General features: G+C 43.1%; 1 protein-coding gene across 1 annotated transcript in view; it reads left to right on the top strand.

Moving 5' to 3' along the window:
- Positions 1-20,863, top strand: part of LOC115310468 (vacuolar protein sorting-associated protein 13) — a 178,434-nt gene extending 157,571 nt beyond the window's left edge. Inside the window, exons 69-75 of the mRNA XM_029968867.4 lie at positions 4,367-4,556; positions 6,011-6,174; positions 6,522-6,691; positions 9,023-9,137; positions 10,128-10,222; positions 17,247-17,448; positions 19,218-20,863. Coding sequence (XP_029824727.2) covers positions 4,367-4,556; positions 6,011-6,174; positions 6,522-6,691; positions 9,023-9,137; positions 10,128-10,222; positions 17,247-17,448; positions 19,218-19,262 — 981 coding nt within the window. The 3' untranslated portion in view covers positions 19,263-20,863. The remainder of the gene's footprint in view (positions 1-4,366; positions 4,557-6,010; positions 6,175-6,521; positions 6,692-9,022; positions 9,138-10,127; positions 10,223-17,246; positions 17,449-19,217) is intronic.
- The last annotated feature ends 2,313 nt before the right edge of the window (positions 20,864-23,176 follow it).

Below are 23,176 nucleotides of genomic sequence, written 5' to 3' on the forward strand. Positions count from 1 at the left end.
GCGCAAAATAGATTTTTTTTTCTTCCGAGTGGTCGATGCGGCTGTTTGGAAAAATTAAGAAAAAACAGCCAGCGTGCTTTGCAAGTTGGCTTTCCCCCAATTCGGTTGCTCGCGTTGGGGGAAAGCCAGCTTGCAGAGCAAAATGGCGCTCTTGGCAGTTCGATATATCGGTAGTGGCTGCTATTTTTGTTCGATGTAACCATAGGTTTTGCTATATATTATCACTGTAACATTACTGTGCACAAAAATTGTTTGATATAAGGGATGATTCGATGTAAACGGGTTTGATATAGTCAGATTTGACTAAATGACGTGCTCAAGGATTTCGCTGGATAATTTTGCCAATTTTCCAATCGGAGGTTACCACTCCTGTTTCAAGGGACTGCTGAAAAATTTTAGTTAGGAACAGTTGAGATAAAATTTGGTGTTGAATAACAGTTTGTTATTAATACTATCTATTCCACATGATGACGAAATTTTGAGTGATTCCAGAATGTTGATTATGCAATAGGATCCATTGAAAAAACATCAGAAGTTTTGAAAGAAGTTAGTTATTGGCATGGATACAGTGAAGACATTAGAAAATACACTGTTAAAAACATTAGCACACTCATCAATCAGTATATGTTCACCACAACTATCAACTAGTTTTATGTCTAAAGAGAGTTTTTGATTAGTGACATTCCAAAATTGACGAACGTTGCTTATTAACATTTTTGGTAAAGTGAGCTGAAAGAATATCTGCTTATGCTCTTTCAGCATACCTTTGTATTGAGAGGAGCATGTAGTATGCTTTAACCAGGCCTCCGTTGTATTTACCTTTTTAGCGTTTCTAAACAATCTTTTTTTTTGATCGGCAACGGAGTGAATGGTTAAACCGTGGTTTAGAAGTACTAATAGCTCGAATAGTTGTGCACGGGATGCAACGTTCAACAAGCTCAGATAGTTTGTCTTTAAATAGTTGCCAATTTTCTTTAACATTATGGTAATTAAAGTCCTCATTGAAAGTGACAAAGTAGTCTCAGAGCTCAGAATTTATCATGTCATAGTTGCCCTTATGAAACAACCATATTTTTTTGTTAAGGGGCACTGGTTTTGGTGTCTTAATATCAATAAAGCAATGAAGTGCTTTGTGGTCACTTACGCCATCTAGAGGAGAGAAAGAATTAATTAAAGATGGGAATTAAAGATGGGTCAGTAGTAAGTACTAAATCAAGGACATTGGAGCTAATGTCGGTGACTTTGATAGGGAAAGAAACTAACCATGTTAGATTGAAAGAAAAACACAGGTTTTCGATGTCACTGCTAATATTTGTGCCACCCAAACAAGTGGGAGCAGATGCTTTCCAGTCTATGCCTGGTGGGTAAAAATTTTAGAGCCCTTCCACTTCACGTGAAGATGGAGGACCAGTGAAGCTATTATCTTCACGACGTCTAGGACGATGCCCAGAGGACGCCGTTTAAGACGACCTCAAGGACGACTTTTAGGACAACACCTAGAGGACGACCTCAAGGACGACTTATGGGACGATTTCGTGGACATCTAAAACAACTTGAAGGGCAACCTCTAGGACGACTTCAAGGCCAACTTCTAGGACAACCTCAAGGAGGACGCCTAGGACATTCTCTCAAATGACCTGAAGGATGACTTCTAGGTCGACCTCGAGGATGACTTCTAGGTCGACCTTGAGGATGACTTCTAGGACGACCTCGAGGATGATGCCTAGAGGACGACCTCTAGGATGACTTCTAGGACGACCTCGAGGACCAAGCCTAGAGATGATAACAAGGGATCAGGACCTCACTGACTAATAATGTCAAGGAAGGCTGACTCACATGTGTGGCCCCCTCTTTTTATTCTTATTTATTCATACTTGCCATGACCAAAGGGGAGTTTTCTGTCAACATCCGCGGACACATTTTTTCCCAGATCCTGGCACATAACAGCTTCGCTGTAAATAGGTTTACCAGTGTGATGCAAGGCCAGCATGGACAAGTCATCACGAAGAAGGTTATTAAAACCAGATGAAGTTCCAGGAGGACAGTAACACGCCCCAATCAAAAACTATCCAAAATAGCTATTCACGAAACCCAAACAATCTTAAGAGCACTAAGAGCAAACACCCTCCGACTTGGAATACTTTTTTTTATCAGCGTTGAAAGCATTGCCGCTTCGGCGGTCCATTCTGTCACACTGAGATTATACACATGCAATTTGTATGATCTGGCATTATTTCACTATCTTCAATATTGGAATGAAGCCACATTTCCAGCAATAGAACAAAATCAGTGTCACACGAAGAGATTAAAGACGACAGATTGTCACGCTTGGGCAAGACACTATGTGTATTTGCATATAAGACACTAATCATGCTCTGCAATCCAGTTTCATCAGTTGGAACACACCCCACGTCCCGCGTTTCACAAGCTCTTTTACGGTCTCTGATAGGCTATAATACATTAATGTCTTATGGTCGATGTGAAGCTTGTCCAGCCGAAGCTTAAAGGGCAAAGATTGCTGCTTGGCAAAAGTGACGAGGTTGTGGCGTGCTGTACGGGTACTTTCCCAAAAGTCTTCCGCTACTGAAAACAAACTTCCCTTGAGGCGAAAACTACTCTGGAATAACTGTTTTTTTTGTTTTGAAAGAGGAAAAACAAGTTACAATAGGCCAATTTCTTCTCTTTTGAAATGTAGCAATTCTATGTGCTCGCTCAATTTTAGAACTTGCTAAGGTGATACCAAGACATTCTTTCGTGATTTTAAGCACTTTTGCAGTGAAGCTGTTATGTGCTAGGATCTGGGAAAAAATGTGTCCGCGAATGTTGACAGAAAACTCCGCATTGGTCGTGGCAAGTATGAGTAAAGAAAAAGAGGGGGCAACCAGCATGAGTCAGCCTTCCTTGGCATTATTAGATAGTGAGGTCCTGATCCTGTGTTATCATCTCTAGGCATCGTCCTCGAGGTCGTCCTAGAAGTCGTCCTCGAGGTCGTCCTTGAGGTCATCCTAGATGTCGTCCTCGAGGTCGTGCTAGAAGTCGTCCTCGAGTTTGTCCTAAAAGTTATCTTTGAGGTAATCCGAGGTAGTCCTATAGGCGTTGTCTTCGAGGCTGTCTAGAAGTCGTCCTCGAGGTTGTCCTAGAAGTCGTCCTCGAGGTCGTCCTAGTCGTCTTCGAGGTCGTCCTAGGCATTATCCTCGAGGTCATCCTAGAAGTCGTCCTTGAGGGCTTCTTATATGTCCTCTAGGCGTCGTCCTCGAGGTCATCCTAGAAGTCGTCCTTAAGTTCATCCTGGACGATGTCCTCTAGGTGTTGTCCTTGAGGTCGACCTAGACGTCGTCCTCTAGGCGTCGTCCTAGACGTCGTAAAAGTAACAGCTTCACTGGTCTTCTATCTTCACGTGAAGTGAAAAGGCTCTACAATTTTTTGTTGATGATGGCCATGATTTAGCTCGTACATCAGGAATGCCACGGAACAGCAAATTAGAACAACGGGAAGTTTTCTAAACCATTCTAAACATCAGTGAGGCAGTTACCGTGGCCTGTTCTGTAAGCGCATTTCTGATGCTTCATACCTCTGCCTTTGTCTTGGAAAGTGATTGAAGCTTAATTTCAATCGCTGCAGTTCTCTGGTTCATGGCAGAGGAGTTATCTTGCTGGGTTTGTTTATCAAGGAGAGTTTTAATGTTGGACTTGATTGCTTTCTGACCTTGCTCAAGTGTGGAAGAATCGGCATAGAGTTTTTGTAGAAGGATTAGCAAGTCCTTTAGTTGAGGTTCCTCAATGGGGCCTGGATTTGACTCAACATCACCAGATAGTAATAACAAAGCATGAATCACAATACATAGTTAGAACATGCATTATGCAATAAAGTACCCTGGGGCATGGGAGCACTATAGAATAGAGGTTGCTAGATTTCTTATAATGTAAGGAATAGCCTTTACAAACCTGTAAAAGGGTAAACATGGCAGGGTCAGGCGTGATAGTCTTAACAGAACTCCCGTGCCCACTGGCGTTTCCGCGACTGAAGCTGTATTTACTGGTCCGAGTGCAGCCTGGTGACGATTCATCCGCATCAGGATGTGTGACGGTGCAGGATGGCAGGTGACTTGAAGGACTGGTGGTGGTAGAAACGGCACCCGTTGATGACTTGGCGGAGATAAGATGGTTGCGCAGCGATCTGCGGTATTGTTGAGGGTACTTGAAGGAGAAAAACAGCAGAAGAAAAGGCAAGCCAGCAGGAGCTGTAAAAGGGAAAACATGGCACGGTCAGGCATGGTAGTTTTACCAGAGCTACTGTGCCCACTCTGGTATGTGTAAGTATTTGATGCACTGTTATTTACAAGGTCCTCTCTTGCACACACCTACAGAGCCTGAAGCAGGTCTATGTGGTGGTGCTTGGCCTGGACGTGATTGGCAACCCCGTGGGCCTTCTGACGGGTTTCACCACGGGTGTCGGAGACTTCTTCTACGAGCCCCTGCAGGGGGCCATTCAGGGTCCCGAAGAGTTCGCCGAGGGCCTGGCAACGGGCGTCAGGAGCCTCATTGGGCACACTGTTGGTGCGTGCTTTGGAAATGGATATGCTGCATCCTGTCGCCAAGTGTTTATAAGTTTGGAGGAGGTGAGGCCATCCAGTGGAAAAGACTTGACTTTTAGAATTGGGGAGCAAGTGCAACAGAGGAGCTGGAAATGAACACACTGTTTTAGTCATAAATAGCTCTCTCTGAGGACTGTTTGACTAGTGCAATAAATTTATAAGATAGCCCTCATTATTTTTCATTGTGAAATTCACATGTCACATGCCTTCAAGGCATGCCATTAAAAATACTATAAAATCACAAACGATTGACCTGTTTGACTAGAGCAATAAATTTATAATAGCCCTGACTATTATGCATTGTGAAATTCACATGTCACATAATTGCATTTAATTGCATGTACAAGGCATGCAATTAAAAATACTATAAAGTCCCAAACAATTGACCATTTATGGTGAAAAGATAAATGGTGTTAAATATGAGTTGGGTGATCTTCTGTGGTGCAACAGTGAGGGTTTATACAAAAATTAGTAATTAGCATGCAGGCACTCTCTGCTAATTTGCATGACGAGGTAACCGATACAGCAGGGTGTGGACATGGCGTACTTGCTTTCCTCAGTGCTGTCTCTTGACTGATTTTATCACGAATAGTCTATGCAGGAAATAATTTTTGATGTGTCTTGACACCAATCAGCATCATGATTAGACTAACAAGTAGCAGGAACTTGCTTAGCATTTTTATTTCGTTTTGCATGTGTGTTTAAGCTGCATTTGCAATTGCTTGTTGAAGGCATTGCATAGTTTTTCCTTCTAATCTAGGTAGTTTGGAACCCCAGCATATTTTAACTAGGAGCACGGCAACTTACTGTTCAGTATCATGTTAATGAGTGGGGAGGATGATATTTTATTGTTCTTCAAACTATGGGGGATATCGAGCCAGAAAAATGGAATGGGCAATCTTTTGGTATATGCATTCGTTCGGGACTCTACAGTAAATGCCTTTAAAAAAACATGTCATTCCTAATTTTAATCTCCAATTTTTTTTTTTTTTTTTTGTGAAGTATATTTTAATGAATGATTTTTTAAAGGTTATTTTTAATTTAAATACAAGAACAAAATTATGAAGGCTATTCCTATACAAATGCACTTCTCCCTCACGAAGGACTGTTTTCCATGCAAGTGACACCACCACTGCATTCGCTTCCATGCAGGAAAGCAAATCCGTTGCCACGAACATCTCGGTGACAGTGACCTTCAATTTGGAGGTCACTGTCACTGAGATATTGCATGCGTGTTTCTAATTCCAGTATTGGTTAATCTTTTTGATCGATTTGTGGGGCAGAATAACCTGTTTGAATTAGAACTTTGCCAGTATTGTCTGGAATAGCTCTGCTACATATTGGAAGTTGGACAACGGGGAGAAAATGTGGACGAAATGCATCATCACGAGCTTGGCCTTTGGCTCCGGCACGCAGGGGGAGCGGCGGGGGCAGTGTCGAGGATCACAGGCACCATAGGCAAGGGAATAGCCGCCCTTACGATGGACGAAGAGTACCAGCGCAGGAGAAGGCTGGACCAGAACCGGCGCCCCGACGACATCGCCGAGGGCCTTGCGCAGGGCGGTCGAGACCTCGTCATGGTACCCATTTGGCTTTCTTTGTGTCCTTTGGAAGCTTAATGCTTTACTTTTACGGCAACAGCCATTACTGTCGAGGTTTTGCAGCAAATCCGGCGTGGCCCTCTAAATTTAGGAGAAACCGGAGTGTCACGTGACACTGTGACATCGCTTGACGTTACATTGTTACATGACCATGTGACATCACAGTGTTACATGAAAATGTAATTTTTCCACCTTTGGAAAATTTTTTATGGCGGTGGAGAATGATTACATGTGCGGAGAAGAGCGTGCAGAGCCTCGGCTGTCTCTTCTGTTCATTTGCAGGACACAACAAGAAACCGGCTATAATTTTTGTTTTTTTGTTCCAGGGTGTGTACGAGGGAGTGACGGGCATTGTGACCAAGCCAGTGGCCGGGGCCAAGGAGGAGGGCATCAGCGGCTTTTTCAAGGGTGTCGGCAAGGGGCTGATTGGGGCGGTGGCACGCCCCGCTGCAGGCGTCGTCGACTTTGCCAGCGGCTCCTTCGATGCTGTCAAGAGGTGACTTCTTCGGCTTTCGTTGTTGTGGAAAAAGCACACCTAAATTAGACGTTCTACAGTCCGAGATTGGATTTTCCATGGTACGGCAACAATTGTTTCAAGCTGTAAATGAGAAATTTAGCATGGGCAGTGCAATTGCTATACTCCATTTTGCCTTACAATGGACTGGAGTGCACGTTACAAACTATGCTATTCAATCCAGCGGTGTGAATGTATTGCATGGCTGCACATTGCTGCACCCCTTCCAAAGGTCACTTGGCACTCACGCGGCATTGAATAGGCTTTGATGGCTCGTAGAGGGGCGAGAGAAAAAGGAAGCACTAGTGTAGCGGTGTAGTGCGTCTTGATGGTCGCAATAGATGACATGGTTGTGCAAAGGGTGAAGGTGACGTGATATAATAATCGCTTGGCAGTGTTATCACTCTTCATGCGATCGCATGGTTTTTTGGGTTTGGATCTCACCGGATTTCACATGAAAAAGCTACTAACAGTTACCGCTGTAAAAACAGGTACACTTCAAATTCTTGTGTCGTCGTACGCTGCTTTCTTGTAAGCAAATTCAGTTTTTTACAGCAAAGCTGTTAAAGGTTAGTTTTTCCACTATCGTGTCAGCATACAAGGGGCGTGTCAACACGAAACTCAAGCCAGTTCAGCCTCACCCTCGCTTGCATACGAAGAGGAGAGTCGCCCATTGTGTTCCCCGCCATCTCTCCCCCAACGCTGTCGGCAACGGAAGCTAGCCGGTCCATTGTGCTATCATGCTGCTTCATCTCCTTCCCCGGCGTCCGCGTCAGTGGCCACCTGCATTCGTGCCATCGAGCACGCCCCGTGATTGGCACAGCCCTACTTGAATAAAACGTCATCGTCTCACCTACTAATCTTGTGTGTCCTGTATCCCGTGACGTCGAGATTGCGCTAGCGCTCTTATCAGTTTCCCTTCGGACTCGCAATGGGTCGGCCGCGTGCCGTTTATTCGGACTGTTCGTTCAGAGGAAGAAGAGCAGGAGCGCAAAGACCGGCGATGTGCGCAGCAGTGCGAATGGCCACGAAAACTCCCATAGCCGCTATCGCCTCGAGTTCCACTGCGCCGAGTGGTTTTGAATCTCTTGCGAAAGAAGAGCAGATAGCTCGCCTGGAACGCCGCCGAGTACAGAAGCGGCGATGGGACCGGCGCCGGCGGGCCATGGCACGGATGACGATTGTGCCACGGAAGCTAAGCGCAAGTTTGAGGCTCGGCGACGACAGGATGCCACGCCGGCTGAACAGATTTACAGCGGAGCTGTTATGGGGTAGTTTCCCCAGTTTCGTGTCAGGTACCAAACAATTGTTGACACAAGACTACTCAAAACTCTGGACAGCTACCGCCATCTATGAGCGACGGCGGCAACCAGACAACCAATCTCGTTGCCGTTGTTGCTCATATATGGCAGCAACCTTTCCAGCCTTTCCGTCAAGTTGCGCGATGGTCCGGTGGTTCCCGTCGTGTATGTCTCCCCCGCTATCCCCAAAAGAGACATTGAAGCATTCATGATAAACATCTTCAACTGGGTGATGCTTGGCAACGACGCGTCTACCGTAGTGACGGGTGACTTTAACGTTGGCATTGCACGCCAGGAGAGAAAGTTATTCACTTTGTTTATGCTCAAGCACTTCAGGCTTGCATGTGTGAACGAACCTACGGTGCCCACGACCAGGCATTGGACGTGTGTAGACCTTCATGAAGAACATGCCTGCCGTCAGCGTACACCCTATGGCGGTGTACCACAGCGATCACAAGGCCACAGTCAGTGTGGTTACGAAATAAATAATGACCCCAGGTCATTATATATATGTGCAATTCTTTAATCGTTTAAATAACCAATAACCCAATCACACCTTAATCCTTACATTTATAAATACTTCATTCCCACCATAGTACAGCTTTGCTGCTCTTCCTTCTTTGCCAAAGTAAAAAGGCTGACGATTTCTATAAATATTTCAGTCCCATCATAGTACAGCTTCTCTGGTCTTCCATCTTCACCAGAATGGAAAGGCTAAAAGTTTTCTTTTTTAATGGTTTACTATGGGAACCTTACCAACTTCTTACTCCGGCGACCTTACGTTTATACTATCCCATCCCAACTATAACCTTTCCTTCAGGAGGCTTGAATTTTGGCGGCGCAGAGCTTGGCTTTGATGTGTAAAAAACACTGTTCGCTTTTCTCTGCTGACACTCTGTGTTTCCCCAAAACGATAGTGCAGTAGCAGATTGCTATTTTCAAGCTTTTGTCATACGACCAAGAGATGCAAAGAGCTTGACCAGTGTGCTTTGGCTTTTTTCCTCTTGGCCAGAGCCACGGACGTAGTCGACGAAGTGAGGCCTGTTCGACCGGCTCGCTTCATACGCCCCGACGGCATTGTCCGGCCCTACAACCACATGGAGGCCCAGGGTCACAGTCTCCTGCAGGTGTGCTTTTTTATTATTCTGAAATTGTTCTCTTTCTGGTCTAATATTTTTAGAGTACACGCGTATTGACGACGAGAAATTTCAGTTTTACTATCTAGCCAGCTAAATGCTGTCATGCATACACCTCGAAAACATCAAACTTTTTTTTCTTGAATAAAATCCGAATCACATTACTGTAATTTAGGGTTGTGCGAATATCTGAAATTTCAAATAGTAGTTCCGAAAAATACACTATTCAATATTCGCTTCGAGATGAACTGCGATATTCAAATTTTTCGGATTGCGGCAGGTTAGCTCCGTTGAGTGCACTTCTTACCGAGCACGGCTGTACTGCAGAGAAGCAACACCCGCTGAAATGGGCTTTGCGGGTGTTGCTTCTTTGCAGTGCACCGGTGCTCGGTAAGAAGCGCACTCAACAAAGTAACCCACTGCAATCAACACTTCGAAAAGTATGAATATCGCAATTGCGTGCTTGGGAGAAAAGCACACTTTCAAAGCGGGATGGTGCACACGTGTGCCTGGTATCAACGTTCACAACTTTATGAATGTTGATATCTACACTGCTGTGAAATTTTAAAAATTAAACTGTTTGTGGTTATGCAAGAGTACTATACGTTTGGCAGCGATGCCCAACAACCTGCATTCATCATTCTTGATTTTTTTTTTTTTATAAATTTAAGAATGAAGGTTTCGAATTTCCCCAGGTGGGGTCAAAATGAATCCTCAGTCCTACACTGGGGCATGCCAGATGCCCTTCGTTGATTTGGCATGTAAAAGCCCCAAATTTGTTTGTTGCTAGAACATTACGGTAATATGTTGAATGAACGAGCTAACTTAACAAAACAACAGTGTCAAGACTACTGAAGTAATGAGAAAGAGTGTCTGACATCTTAGCTCCTTTACGGTGTGCTGTCGAACAGAATTTCCTGCAAACATGAAGGCACAACACTATTTTTGCAGCATACTCATATTGCTTTTCAAACCTTTCAGGATGTGGACAAGGGCAAGTTCACAGAAACAGACACTTATGTGACTCACTTGAACGTCTGTGACGAAGGGAGGAATGTGGTCCTTGTGACGAACAGGTAATTACAAGCATCAGCATTTATACAATTTTAGCATTTTATCTTATGTGTGGTTACTTAAACTGGAGGAAAGATAACACTGGCACTATGCAAACAAAAACTCAGAAGGGAGACTATTTGATGCTCGATGTTGTGGTCCACATTTCGCTGAGAGACTGAGCCTCTTCAAGGTGCCAAGAAAGCTCTTGCTAAATCTTGGCCATCGTTTTGAGGCTTCCAGAAGACCCACTAAGGAAGCTAAAAAAAACAACACTTCAGGATCACTTAAAGGCCGACATACAACCGTGGTTTTCTGCAGGGAAGGTAATCCTCCTAGCGCTCCTCCCTCCTAAGCTGCGAGGGAAGTCAAGTTGGGTCAAGGTAAAAAATGGAGAGGATATAGGAAAGGAGGAGGCTGGCAAAAGTGGAAAGTGCGAAGTGTATGTCAGCCTTTAAGCAGTGTCTGATGGCCAACTTAGCTTCTAACGTGGCTTCATCTGTGTTACCACTTTTTTTTTTTTTTCGACTCTGATGACTATGGAGTTGATTTGCCAGCTGACCTGCATCTTTATGCAACTTCACTTTCTTGGCACTTTCTTTGATTTTGTAGATTGCACTGAACACAGCCAAGATTCACATTGTTTTACACTCGTTTAGCATGCACAGAAGGGACTGGTTGATATCACCTTAAAATTTCCTTGGGAGACTGTCTTGGTCCTTAGATGTCATTTAAGAAATTCTTTAATCTCTTTTTGGCATTTTATTGGGTCTCCAATAAGTACCGTATTTACTCGAGCAATAGCCGCACTATTTATGAACAAGGTTCTTGCGTCTACTTTCTCACAGAACACATATACAGATAATCATTGCATTACGCATAAATAACATAGCAAATAACCAGATCGAGAACACAATTCTCCATACAAATGCAATCTTCACAGATGGTATCTTTGCACGAAGACGCTATCTCAGTCTTATAAACAGCTGGAATCATGCTGTCGATCGCAGTAATTGGCAATCTGCGTGCTCCGCGGAAAAGCAAACCCTCAGGTTTTCTTCATAGACAGTGTAGCTATTACTCGAGTAAATACAGTAATCTGCCCCCTTTCTGCATTATGCTGCTTTTTTGTGCCTTCTGTTAAGGGGGGACACTACCCAAAAGAGTAAATTTTTTAACCACTTGTCAGATTTAAATTATATTTACACTGCTTGTTTCTGTTGATGTTGAGAACATTTCTGCCAATTTTTGTTAACCTGGGTGTAGTACAAAAAAAATTGCAGACGTTCAAAGACGAAAGTGGGCGTGTCTGCTTAGGAAAACTATCGTTTTCAAATTACTTATAAATTTGTTGTTTTCATGTGTTATATTGCATTAGGACAGTTCAAAGTAGATAACTATGGAGCTATATTTCTCTGTTATACCATCTTTCATAACAAAAAAGCCACATAAACACAAATACAGTTTTTTAGATTTCCATCCTTTGTCCAAACTTTTAGTTCTTGAGCATGAAAAATGACAAAAATAAAAAATACAAGCTCATAGTTATCTTCCCCTTAAAATTTCACCCCAGAAAAATTCATAAAAATGAATCCAAGTTGCGTAATAACAAAACGATAGTTTTCCTAAAGTGAAATTTATGCCAAAAAGTGGAATGGAGAACAATGCGTTCAAAGTGCTCCAACCTTTCTCTACCTTTTCTTTAGCATCGGAGGACCGAAAATAATTTATAAAAAATTAACTATGCAGTGTAAAATAATGAAACTTTCTGGGAATACTCTCTAGATGTTGGTGGATGTAAATATGACATTTTTTAAAATCAACTTTTTTTTGCAGAAATTATTTTTTCTGGGTAGTGTGTCCCCCCTTAAAGGGATACTGAATCGAAATTTGAATTTCGCAAAATAAGGCCGCAGAAGCTTTGAACGGGACGCTACGAACTCCAATACATCACGCATACTTCGATATCTCAGACGGATGAGCATATTTCTGGAAAAGAAGGGCGCGATCAAGCGAGGTCTTTGACGTCATTGTCCTCCTGGAGAATTCGAGAATGAGGGGAAGCGACCTCGCTTCTCTCCTCCTCGCTTCGGTTCACCAGCTCGACGGAACGTTGCCTTGTCGGCCGTGTTCAATCACCGCACTTCTTTTACGAAAATATGGCGATCCGTTGGAGATATCGCTATATCAGCGATTTTTTGGGGTTTTTCAGCGTCCCGCCAATCAGTCCAGCCTTGTTTTGTGTGCTCGAAATTTTGGTTCAGTATTCCTTTAAGCTTGTGCCACCATGAAAGATGTTTTTAGAATGTTATCTACGTTCCTTTGCGGGGGGTAGGTAACTGAAACAGGTCAGGTTACAATTCAACCCAACTAGTAGCTTCTATCATTATGGTCAAACTACTGCTGAAGAAGATGTCATTGTTTTTTTTTGGTCCATCTGATTTTGTAGCAGATGTTGTGCTGTGTGCCTTTTATAAAAGAGATGTAACCAGTAGCACCATGTGCCACTGTGCTGCAGATTTTGAGCTCTTGGCCCCCACCAAACCAATAAGTTACCTCACTTGAACATCTTGCTGTGTGTCAGTGTGGTTGAGGCATCATTGACGTTGGTTTTCCTGTATGACAAGTAACTGGGATTAGTGCAGCTCTCGGTGTATCAGGTGACTGGGCACCTAAGTGGACACTTGTTTTAGACGCAGAATGTGTTTTATCAGCCAGTTTTCATGGAGTTCTGTACCGTTTGGCTGTAATAGCCAGCCGTAGCAGCCAACTGTAACAGCCAGCTGTAACAAAAAACCGACACCGAAGAGCGTCACGCCCATAGGGAACCCTATAGAAAGGCTTCAGTCCCCCTGCAAGGTTTGAACTCGCCACCTCGAGATTGCGAGTCGAGTGCTTTGCCAACTGAGCTATCCAGTCTTTCTTTTTTTTTTTTTTAAATAACATTGATTTACACTATAAATTAAATACATACCGGTGGTTGGAGCACGCAAAAGCAAACTACCCTATTTACTCCATTCTAGTGCGACCACCATTGTAACGTGAGAGGCAACTCTTCATTATGCCCCACGAAAAAAGAAATAAAACCACTTGTAACGCAAGATCGACCGAGGAATAAAAGAGTACCTTTATCTTGAGAATGGTGGCCAACACCGGCCAGTTTTGGGAAAACGATTTTGCCGTCCCTCGTCGTCATTGTCGTTATTGCCGCCGTCGGAGGTGGAGTTCTTGCTGTCTTCTTCCCGGATGATGTCTTTCTTCACACCGTTGAGGTCATTCAATATCGAACACTTTTTAAACGCACAAACAATTATGCCATGCAGAACCCAGTCATTGATTTTTAATGGCACGGTTGCTTGACTCTTTCTGAAGGCGTCTAGGCCCAATCCTTTTTAATGATGAACTCCGAAAAATTATTTTTTAAATCCCAGTGAAGGTCATGATGATATCCACGGAAGACTTTCCGGCCTGGTTCACATTTGAAAAGCACGTCCCGCTGGCGCCCCTATCTGTAAATTGTGGATTCATTCTCGTCCAGCCGGCAAGCAGCGGCGAAGTTTCCCAGCTCTTCGGCCATCAAAATTGCCTTGTTCTTGAATCTGGCATCGTACTTCGCACGTCGCGGTGCCATTGATTTGGTGCAAAAATGTCCTACGCCACAGAAGCACGAAAGGCTGGACGTCGCAGAAGCGTGAAAGGTGGAACAAATTCTCTAAAATGACCAGAAGAAAGGACAATGTCTTACAATGTTTCGATGGATTTGTATCTGGATTCGATCGATTTTATTCTAAGCAGTCATATAGGTATATGTTATAATTATAATGCAATTAAATACAAAGGTGCAAGCGAGCTGGACAAGTTTGAAAACCACTCAAACTCTAAAAATCACCGTTATTTTAAAATAGCAACACTGTTGAGGCCAATTTAACAGTCACTGGATTACAACACGAGGGTTAACACCAGGTAACAAAAGTTATTTTAAAACATCATGAGCCATTCCACTTTGTAAAGGTAGATGACCAGCAAAGCTGTTTAGCACACAGTACATGTGACACAGAACTTTGAACAAAAGTACAAACACATTTATTTTCTTGATCGGTGGTCTGCGTGACGAAAAGTATGCACACACGTGTCGAGGACCATCGCTGCACCGAGGAGCCGGAGGAAACTAGACAAGCACGACGGGACCGCCACCCCGGGGAAGGAAAGGAAACTAGGCACGCAAGTGCTTGGAACGACGACAAAGAGGGGATGGTCCGAGCATAGACAGTGTCCTGAGTTTTTGTTGACACACACCAAAAATGCATGAAATTCTAAGCCATAAGCAGCTTCTCTGTAAAACTTGTGGTAGATTTGAGTGACTACAGTAATTGACTTTTTTTTTTATAAAGGTTGTTGTGAAATCTACGCCTAGTTAAAATACAGCCTGATGTTCATCGGTACCCATTCTGACTAAATTGTGAAAAAGCAGCAGTGATGTGTTCATGCCAATGGTGTTGCACCATGCAGATACATGAATGAAATGGAAAAATTCCACATTAATTTCTAGGCAACACCTCTAGATTAAGCTGGCTACCGTATTACTTCACTATATACGACCACGAATATCAGTCGATGTCGTTATGTTAAACTCGCCGAGAATAAAGAAAAAAAATTCAAGGTGGAGATGGGCGAAGCGACAAAAGATCACATGCAAAGACGTGAGCAACGCTGCAAGCCGCCGTGAGCCATCATGAGCAACAAGAAGCAAAAATAACCTCCGTATTTTGTTTTGCTGCGCGTCTGCGAAGGGGAGAGTGGGGGAGGGGTGAGGGCAAGGCACTGGAGCAAGGTGCGCAGCATGTCGCATGGCGTGTCGGCCAAACCTGATGCTCGAGAGATGTGTGCCAGCGGTGGCCACGCCGTGCCGCCGGCTGCTGCTGTTTCGGTTGTTTTTGCTTACCAAGAGCTTTCTGAAAGAAGTAGTGCGGTGCTACGGCGACGTTGGCTTGGTGACTCTATAGCCTCATGTGCTCGGTAATGGTTACGATTTGGTTACGAATGTAGGTAGAAATTTGGTTACGAATGTAGGTAGAAATTTTCTTGGTCACGATTATAGGTCAACCCTTACTTTTTGACAAAATTTCCGAAAAAAGAAAAAGGTTGACTTATATTTTAATAAATACGCTAATTGAAATATATTTTTTACATGCCCGAGATACCTGAACGCTCCTGGAGTCTTGGGAGTAACCCTGGACCGTGTAAGAAATGCCACAAGAGGCGAGACATGCGTAGTTGAGGGTAAAAAGTAACTGAAATTGAGTGACTTTATGCCCCAGGGCATGAAAACTAGGCATGTGCAAATGGTGAATTATGAGTTTGAAGCGAATTTGAAGTGAGTAGTGGCTTTGGCCAAATAATTTTTAATAGAATATTTTCTCCAAGCCTTTCACTACTGCACCATGCTTAAACAAAAACCTATCTAAACTCGTAAAAGTTGTTCCTAAGTTTTCACTTGTCCACCTCTAAACAAAATTGAATTTTAATCTAACTGTATTACTACTTATGGACTGTGGCCTCAGAAAGTACAATGCCTACATTGGTTGGTTGGGTTGTGTGTATGTTTATGCAGCCTAGAACTTGGTCTGCCTCAACGGGCGACGAGTCTCCCAGCTGTAGTGTAGATGAGCAATTTAGCCAGTGCAGTACAACCGCTAGCCTGAGGTCTTAACGTGCATCACGCAATAGTGATACATGACTGCACGCCGGTACGATGCTCATCCAGATCGAAACGGGCAAGGGTTGGGATTGAACCCAAGATCCCTGGGTTCTGCAACGCGAGCTTTTGCTCCATGTGCTCCAGGCTGGTGTGCTCTAGCCCACTCGACCACCGATCCCCCCACTTATGGACTGTGGCCTCAGAAAGTCCATTGGCTACATTGGGATGGCAAATATATTTGACATGAAGCTAAACCTATAGAGATGACCAGTTATACCTAATTGGGAGGATTTATAAGTCTTGCTATATACCAATATCCCTTTTCCAGTCTCAAATTTGTAGAAATAAAAAAAAAGAAAACACTGGTTATGATTGTAAGTTGTCAAGAGGATCTATAAATCTTCTTGCTATATGCATATATATTTTTTTCAAGCTCGAATTCGAAAAAAAAAAAAGAAAGGCTATCATGAATGGTTCACAGAAGTTGTACAGTCATCTCTGCCTAACACATACTATAATCACAGTTTAATTTTGCAAATTTAACTGCAATATAGCTATCAACATTCTCAAAGTTTTCATCTCTTCTTAAATAAACCAGGTGCGCACATGCATATCCCACTTTGGAAGTGTGTTTCTTCCAAGCATGTGACTGTGAAATTTGTATTTTCGGAAATGTTGTCTGCGGTGGGACAGCCATTTGATCACGCTTCTTACCGAACACTTGTGCACTGCAGAGAAGCAACACAGGCAGAAATGAGCTCTGCGGGTCCCACTTCTCCGCACTGCACCCGCGCTCGGTGGGAAGCGCACTCAACAAGACTAAACCGCCGCGATTTTTGAAAAATGATATGAATACAATGAGGTCTCGTTAGTATGGACACCTTTGTTCCCCCAAAAAATCATCCATAATGTGAGTTGCCTATAATAACGAGACAAGAATGCATGTATTTTCCCAGTTGGTCCCCGAAAATGGTGTCTATATACCAGGGTATCCGTATTAAACAGGGTCCATACTAATGCAACATTACTTTATTGCAGTTTATATCGAAGTGAATATCGAATAGCGTGTTATTGAAATCTACTTTTCAAAAATTTTAGTATTCTCCCTATCCTAATAAAAACCTTTTGTATTAATCAGCAGTGATGATTGGCAAAAAGGGAGTCATCTGTTTGTGTCTGTGTATGCAGAACGGCTCAGAGGTTTTGTATCACACACCAACTTGTCTTGTGGAACTTTTATGATGTTACTGACTCGTGCACCAATTGCTGTTTTTCTGTGATTTGTACAGAAACCAGCACTGAGGTTACCCTAATGGTGGGCCCCTCGTTTCCTTCCTACTTTTCAACAGGCGACTGATGTTCATCACGAGGGGTGACGTGTTTGGCCAGTGGAACACGGAGTGGACCTACTCGTGGGACGAAGTGAAGGCGCCACCCACGCTGACAGAGAAGGGTATCAAGATCTTGCTCAGGGAGCCCAAGAAGAAGGCCCTCTTTGGCGCTAAGGAGACCGGGAAGCTCATCCATATCAAGGACCTTGCCCAAGCCAAGGTGACTGGGAGACATTGGTGGACGTAGAGATATCCGAAACCATTGTATGCCAATTAGAGTATCAGTGCAGTATTCGATTTGATGGTCAGAAGAAATATTGTTGCTATGATTGGTAGTCAGAGACGAGACATCTGGTCAATGGCGGGGTTTATAGTTCAAACTGCTAATTCAAAATTTAGAATACTTCAAAATTTTTTTTATTTGCTTGCTGCAGTGCACTTGTGTCCCGCTTCCTATGCAGCCCAAGTGCACTGCAATGAAGCGACATCTTCGGTGACATAGTTGAGGATGCCGCTTTGCATGGCCTGAAGCGGTAATCTACCTTAGCACTGTTCTCATGTTCCTTCGCATTACCTCGTGCAAGGGAACTGGGAGTCCTTGTGCTTTACAAGGATATAAAAATCGTTCGCATGCATAAGTATGTGCATGCATGTTTTCCTTTCTTGTTGTAACACTGGCCAACAGTTGCTATACTCCAGATATTCCTAAACTGAGACTGCGGTGGGAGATACGCTCTCGCCGGACCAATCAGCCGCCTCGCTTTCATCACCTGACCCTGCTCTCCGTGCTAGGATGTGGGCGAGAGCGTGTTCATGTGGCGAAGAATCGACGTACGACTCGCCCAAACCCGCTTGTAGCGTCCACCGCGGTCTCAGCTTAGGGGTGAACAAAGTACAGTGCTGCCACCTCGGTTTTGCTAATGTCAACTGCCAGATGCGTTACATTGTCTGCTTGGGCAGCAAGGGCACATGCCCAGCATCCTCTGGCCACCACAGTTTCTGCCAAAAGCAAAAAGGCGGCATGACACTGCTACAAGACGGGGAAGGGGAACCAGAGACGTTCACATAACCCAACTTGGCGGGGAAGCTTTCCTGTGCCGCTGGCTTTTAGCAACTGGTACATGTGTAGGTTTACTAATTATGCTGGCCACGAGTGTGTTGAACTCTACAATGCATGACTTTGTATTTTTATTAAAGAGGGACACTACCCAGAAGAAAAAAATTCTGCAAAATAAGTTGATTTTGAAAAATGCCATATTTACATCCACCAACATCTGCAGAGTATTCCCAGAAAGTTAAATTTGTTTACACTGCATACTAGTTATTTTTCATAGATTATTTTCGGTCTGCCAATGCTAAGGAAAAGGCAGAGGTTTGAGCACTTTGAACGTGTTTTTCTCTACTGCACTTTTAGGCATAAATTTCATTTTAGGAAAGCTATTGTTTGGTTACGTGACAAAAGGAAAGGCTGACTCGTAGTTTTTCCAAACTGGAATTTAATGGGCAAGGCAACTGTGGCATTTTTTTTTCTTTTTTTGGTTTGTGGATGTTGTGTTTTTTAAAGATGTTAAGATAGGCATAAAAGGCAAAAACATTATTTGATTTTTCAGCACTATGTTAACATAAAATAGATTACTTTTTGGGAATTTTGTTTTTATATTTGAACTCTCCCGGCATTTTGCTGCGTATCTAGTAAAGAAAAATGTGGGGTATTACATTAGTTTTCTAATTATAGTTTCCTAAACAATGCCAGTATGTTCCCGATAAAAACTACTATAATTTTTTTCACAATTTATGTACACAGATAAAACTTTGCACTGCATTCTGCCTCAGACCTGCCAGAATATACTGTATATTTCATTTATATAAAGCTGTAGGTTCAAAAGTGCACCCTTTTGGGTAGTGTCTTTTAAATTAGTTTGGAATGTTTGCTACTGTATAACATGATTCTAAAAATAATCTCACCTCCTGTTTTCTTTTTTTTTTCAGCACCTTGCGCAAAAAATTGAAGAGTCCATGAAGAAGCCGCTTTAGGTCGCCTTGCACCTCCCAGGCTACTGCAGCTGCTTCAGTGTTGAAGTCTTGGTTGAAGCACAAATTAGCGAGCATATGTAACAGCTTGCATTCAAAGTATTTTTAGACATTGTAGGCCTCCTTAATTAATGCTGTTTATTTTTTTGTTATATATACTTGTCTAACAGACAGACTTATAGGTTATAGGGTGTATAGTAGCTCATTAAGGTTTAATATGTATTATATATGCATAGAGATAGCATATTGAAGCCATGCACATGATCTCCAACAACATGGGTGATATGACTTGAGTTTTGCCTTTGCCCAGCTCTGCTCATGTCTCTGCATCAGAATATTGTTTGCAGCGACAGCTCTCTGAAGGCAAATGCAATGGCTGTGTTCTATGCATTGTCTCTAGTCTCTGCTGTAAAGGCTTGTATACCTTGCATCCTTTCAATGCAGCTTCCTCCTCTGAAATTACCTGGGGCTTTTCTGCAGGCGTCAAATATTTCATAGATGCGAGTTAGTTAATTTAATGTCGAGAATGAGCTTCGAAAGAAGCAGAGTCTGAATGTAAATAAATGAGCTATTCAAAGTAAAGAAGCCACTCACTTCCACTTCCCACCTTATGCATTTGTCTTAAAACTCGGCCAGTACATGCCACTGCTGGCTATTTCATGCCAATGGCCAGGGGGGGGGGGGGGGGGCTTGGGAGTTGTCAAGACTAATGTTTTCCTCGTGCCTTGGCAACGTGCCACTAAGTTTCATATTGTGAGGTGCAAGAACCCAGAAGCATTTCGGTTTGGCTCGCAGGTTATCTAGGGTTGAAATAGCCAAATGTGGTGGCATGTCCAGGGTTTGATGTGGTTCCCAAGGCATTCACAGTGTCGACAGTGTAAGTAAAAGAGCACTTACTTGTCTTATCTGCCCCACTGTACACCAAGGGAACTATGAGAACCACGGCAAGGTGCAGCAGCATTTCCATACGTGGAGTACCAAAATGTTAAAGGCTTGTGGCAAACTGAGAGCCACTTTTTGATGCCCAGCCAATCAGTAATGCGACATGGAAAGCAATTTCATTGTGGACTGTCTTGTCGGTGTCTTGGTTTGAGGAAGTGTCATTTCTCAGTTGCCTTGTATGAAGTGAATATTTAAGTTTCCAAAACCTTTGAAGTGTTCCATCCCTTGCAAAACTAGTATGCAGGAAAAAATATATATTTTTCCATTTTTTTTGCGAGAATTCTGTGAAAAAAAACCATTGCTACTTACACCCGTTTACCTCAAGTGCTGTCTTACCTATAACAGGACCAGAGCCAACACACATGTTGGACTGTATGCCCCCAGTTGCCTTGATTTGGAATTACTTCCTTCCTATGTATTACCGGGTAAGGATGTTTGAATGCTTATATCAGTTACGCTGCTTTAATAAAAAGTTGCATATTTATTTGCAAACTTTCTCTTGTAGCAGCAGTATCATCTAATCTAGTATGTCCAAATGTTGTTGCTTGGCAAAATGTGCTTTTTGCAGGAAAATCACCAAATACTTGTTAGCTTTGTTTTCTCGTGTGTTCTCTAACCTCATCATCATGGTGATTATTTGTTCCAATAAAAAGTGATTGTTATTGTGTCTCCTCTGTTTTCATAGGCAAGGGCTGTTTAATGCTTTGTCATATGGGCTTTGTCTGGGCAAATTTGACAAGTGTTGGCTTATGTTTATTAATATCATAGCTTGAACAGAGCAACAAGTAAAGATTCAGACGTGTGTGTGTGTTATAAAAAAGTTAGCTGTCTATTTATACATATACCTACATCGCCCTTACTAGGGCATTGTAGGAGATCCTGTATTAATTGCAGTACAGTCTCAACAATAGTGACACATTGGCAAAATCGTTCGGCAGCAGCATTGCGTTCATGCACCTTGGGGCATTTGTATTGTGTTATGGACACTTGTTTCTTTTTTGTTCTGGGGCATGTGAAAGCTCCGTCACAAGCTATTGGCATTAAGTGTTACGGCGTCTCTTTGTTATCAGCTATTTCTTTGTATTTTTTTAGAGGGCATGGTGTAGTTGGTATCGGGTACTACAAAGAATGGCATTGAGGCAACCTAGTCAAAGCTGTGGCATAGCTCAGTAGCAAGGCACCAGTTTTACACGCTGCGAACCCAGGATTGAATTCCGCAAGCGGTGGGCAATATTTTTTTAGGATTTAGCAGCATAGACGACAGACACCCTGCGCCCTACTACGACTTCAACTACAACATTAACAACAGCTACGTCAACAATGGACGGCCTTTCGATTGGTGGGAAAAGCCCATAGCGGCTGTTACTGTAAAAAAAACTGCCGTCTTTGTTAGGCCAAGGGTCTCAAACTCATCTGAGTGTAGAGAACAGATAGCCCACCCCCGAAATGTTTATGGCCAGAATAGGGTGGGGGGGTTAACATGTTTGAGGGCAAAAAATACAAAATATATTGATGGTGTTTCTACGTTGCCAAGCAACCGTGTCTTTCAACGACACCCAGAGATTTTCTAAAGGAGAAGTTAGCTTTTTGTAAAATGGCTGTTTTGCCAGTGCCGTCTTTATAGCTTTGATTTCTTCATAGAACTTCAGGGCATTGGTTTTTTTCACCACAAAAATAAACTATGCACGGCCAAACGCTCATTCTCCGCCGAAAGGTAGTGCTAGAGGTCAGAATCGGATGCCGAAGTTTCGGCACGAACCCAAATTTTTTTTTAAAAGTTATAAGTGATTTTATGAATATTTCAATGAGAAAATGGGGCCCATTTTCGCACCATGTATTCGAGAGCTCCGTCGGCTATCATTTTCCCATTGACATTATCAGAAAATAATTTCTATCTTGAATAAAATATCAGTTTGCGCTGAAACTTTGGCATCTGGGCCTTTGGGCAAAGAATGAACGTTCGGCGATGCCTTGTTGATTTTCGCGGTGAAAAAAACCCTGTATATTTTTTGGGGGGACACCTACTTTGGCTTTGTACTAGCATGATTACAAGATTTAAAATATCACCGTCCTGCCATTGCACTGGAATTTTTTAATATGTAACTAGAAACCATGCACAAAAACGTTACTCTGTCGCTCGATTCACTCGGGAATTATGCGAGCCCGATGATTCGAAAGAAATCTTTTCATATGGTTGCTTTCCTGGTGATATTTATAGCAGAATTATAAGAAAATACTTTTGCCTTCTCTGTATGTAAGAGGAAACAATCCTCAATCTAAAAGAAATTAATTAGTTCCAAATGTTAAAACGCCGTAAGAGGAGCTCGAGCTAAGATTCCAATGAAGATTGATGGACCACAAGAGGTCATTATTTGTGGTGCATGCAGCGCTCGAGGCAAACAGGAGCTTGCAGTCGTGGCCCACGGGGCACTTGCGGGCTGCATGTTTGAGGCTGGTTTGGGCAGTGGGATATTAGTTGGCCATAACGGGCATGTGCTGTCTCCCCTGTAGATGAGAAATTTAGCCAGTGCCTGGCGTCAAATGCTCATACAGACCAAGAAGGCAGAGGTTGGGATTGGGCCCAGGTTAATTGGGTCCTGCAGCATGAGTATGTTGGCATAAAGAAATTTACACTAAAAGGCAAGTAGGGGAAATATGGGGTCCCTATTATTTCATCGAAACTCGTTTCGTGGACAGCTTTTCATGGACACACGTTTTGTCCACAAATTTTTACGCGAATCGCACGCTGTATGGACATTTCGTCATGTGTGGATCACTGGGGTGCGCGTTAACTTGCCCCCCGTCTACGTTCACGCCGCTTTGCGACGACAGTCTGCGGTGGCTCGTTACAAAAATGGTAACCCACCTGACCGATCCGTACATGCCAGTTCGTGGCAAGTGTCGTGCAGCTTACAGGCTCATTCACACTGCCCCATTTTCTTACGTTGTGTTACGTTCAAGTCACCGAAACATTA

The sequence above is a fragment of the Ixodes scapularis genome, unplaced genomic scaffold, assembly GCF_016920785.2.
Source record: "Ixodes scapularis isolate PalLabHiFi unplaced genomic scaffold, ASM1692078v2 PGA_scaffold0__279_contigs__length_252992795, whole genome shotgun sequence".
NCBI classification, from domain to species: Eukaryota; Metazoa; Arthropoda; class Arachnida; order Ixodida; family Ixodidae; genus Ixodes; species Ixodes scapularis.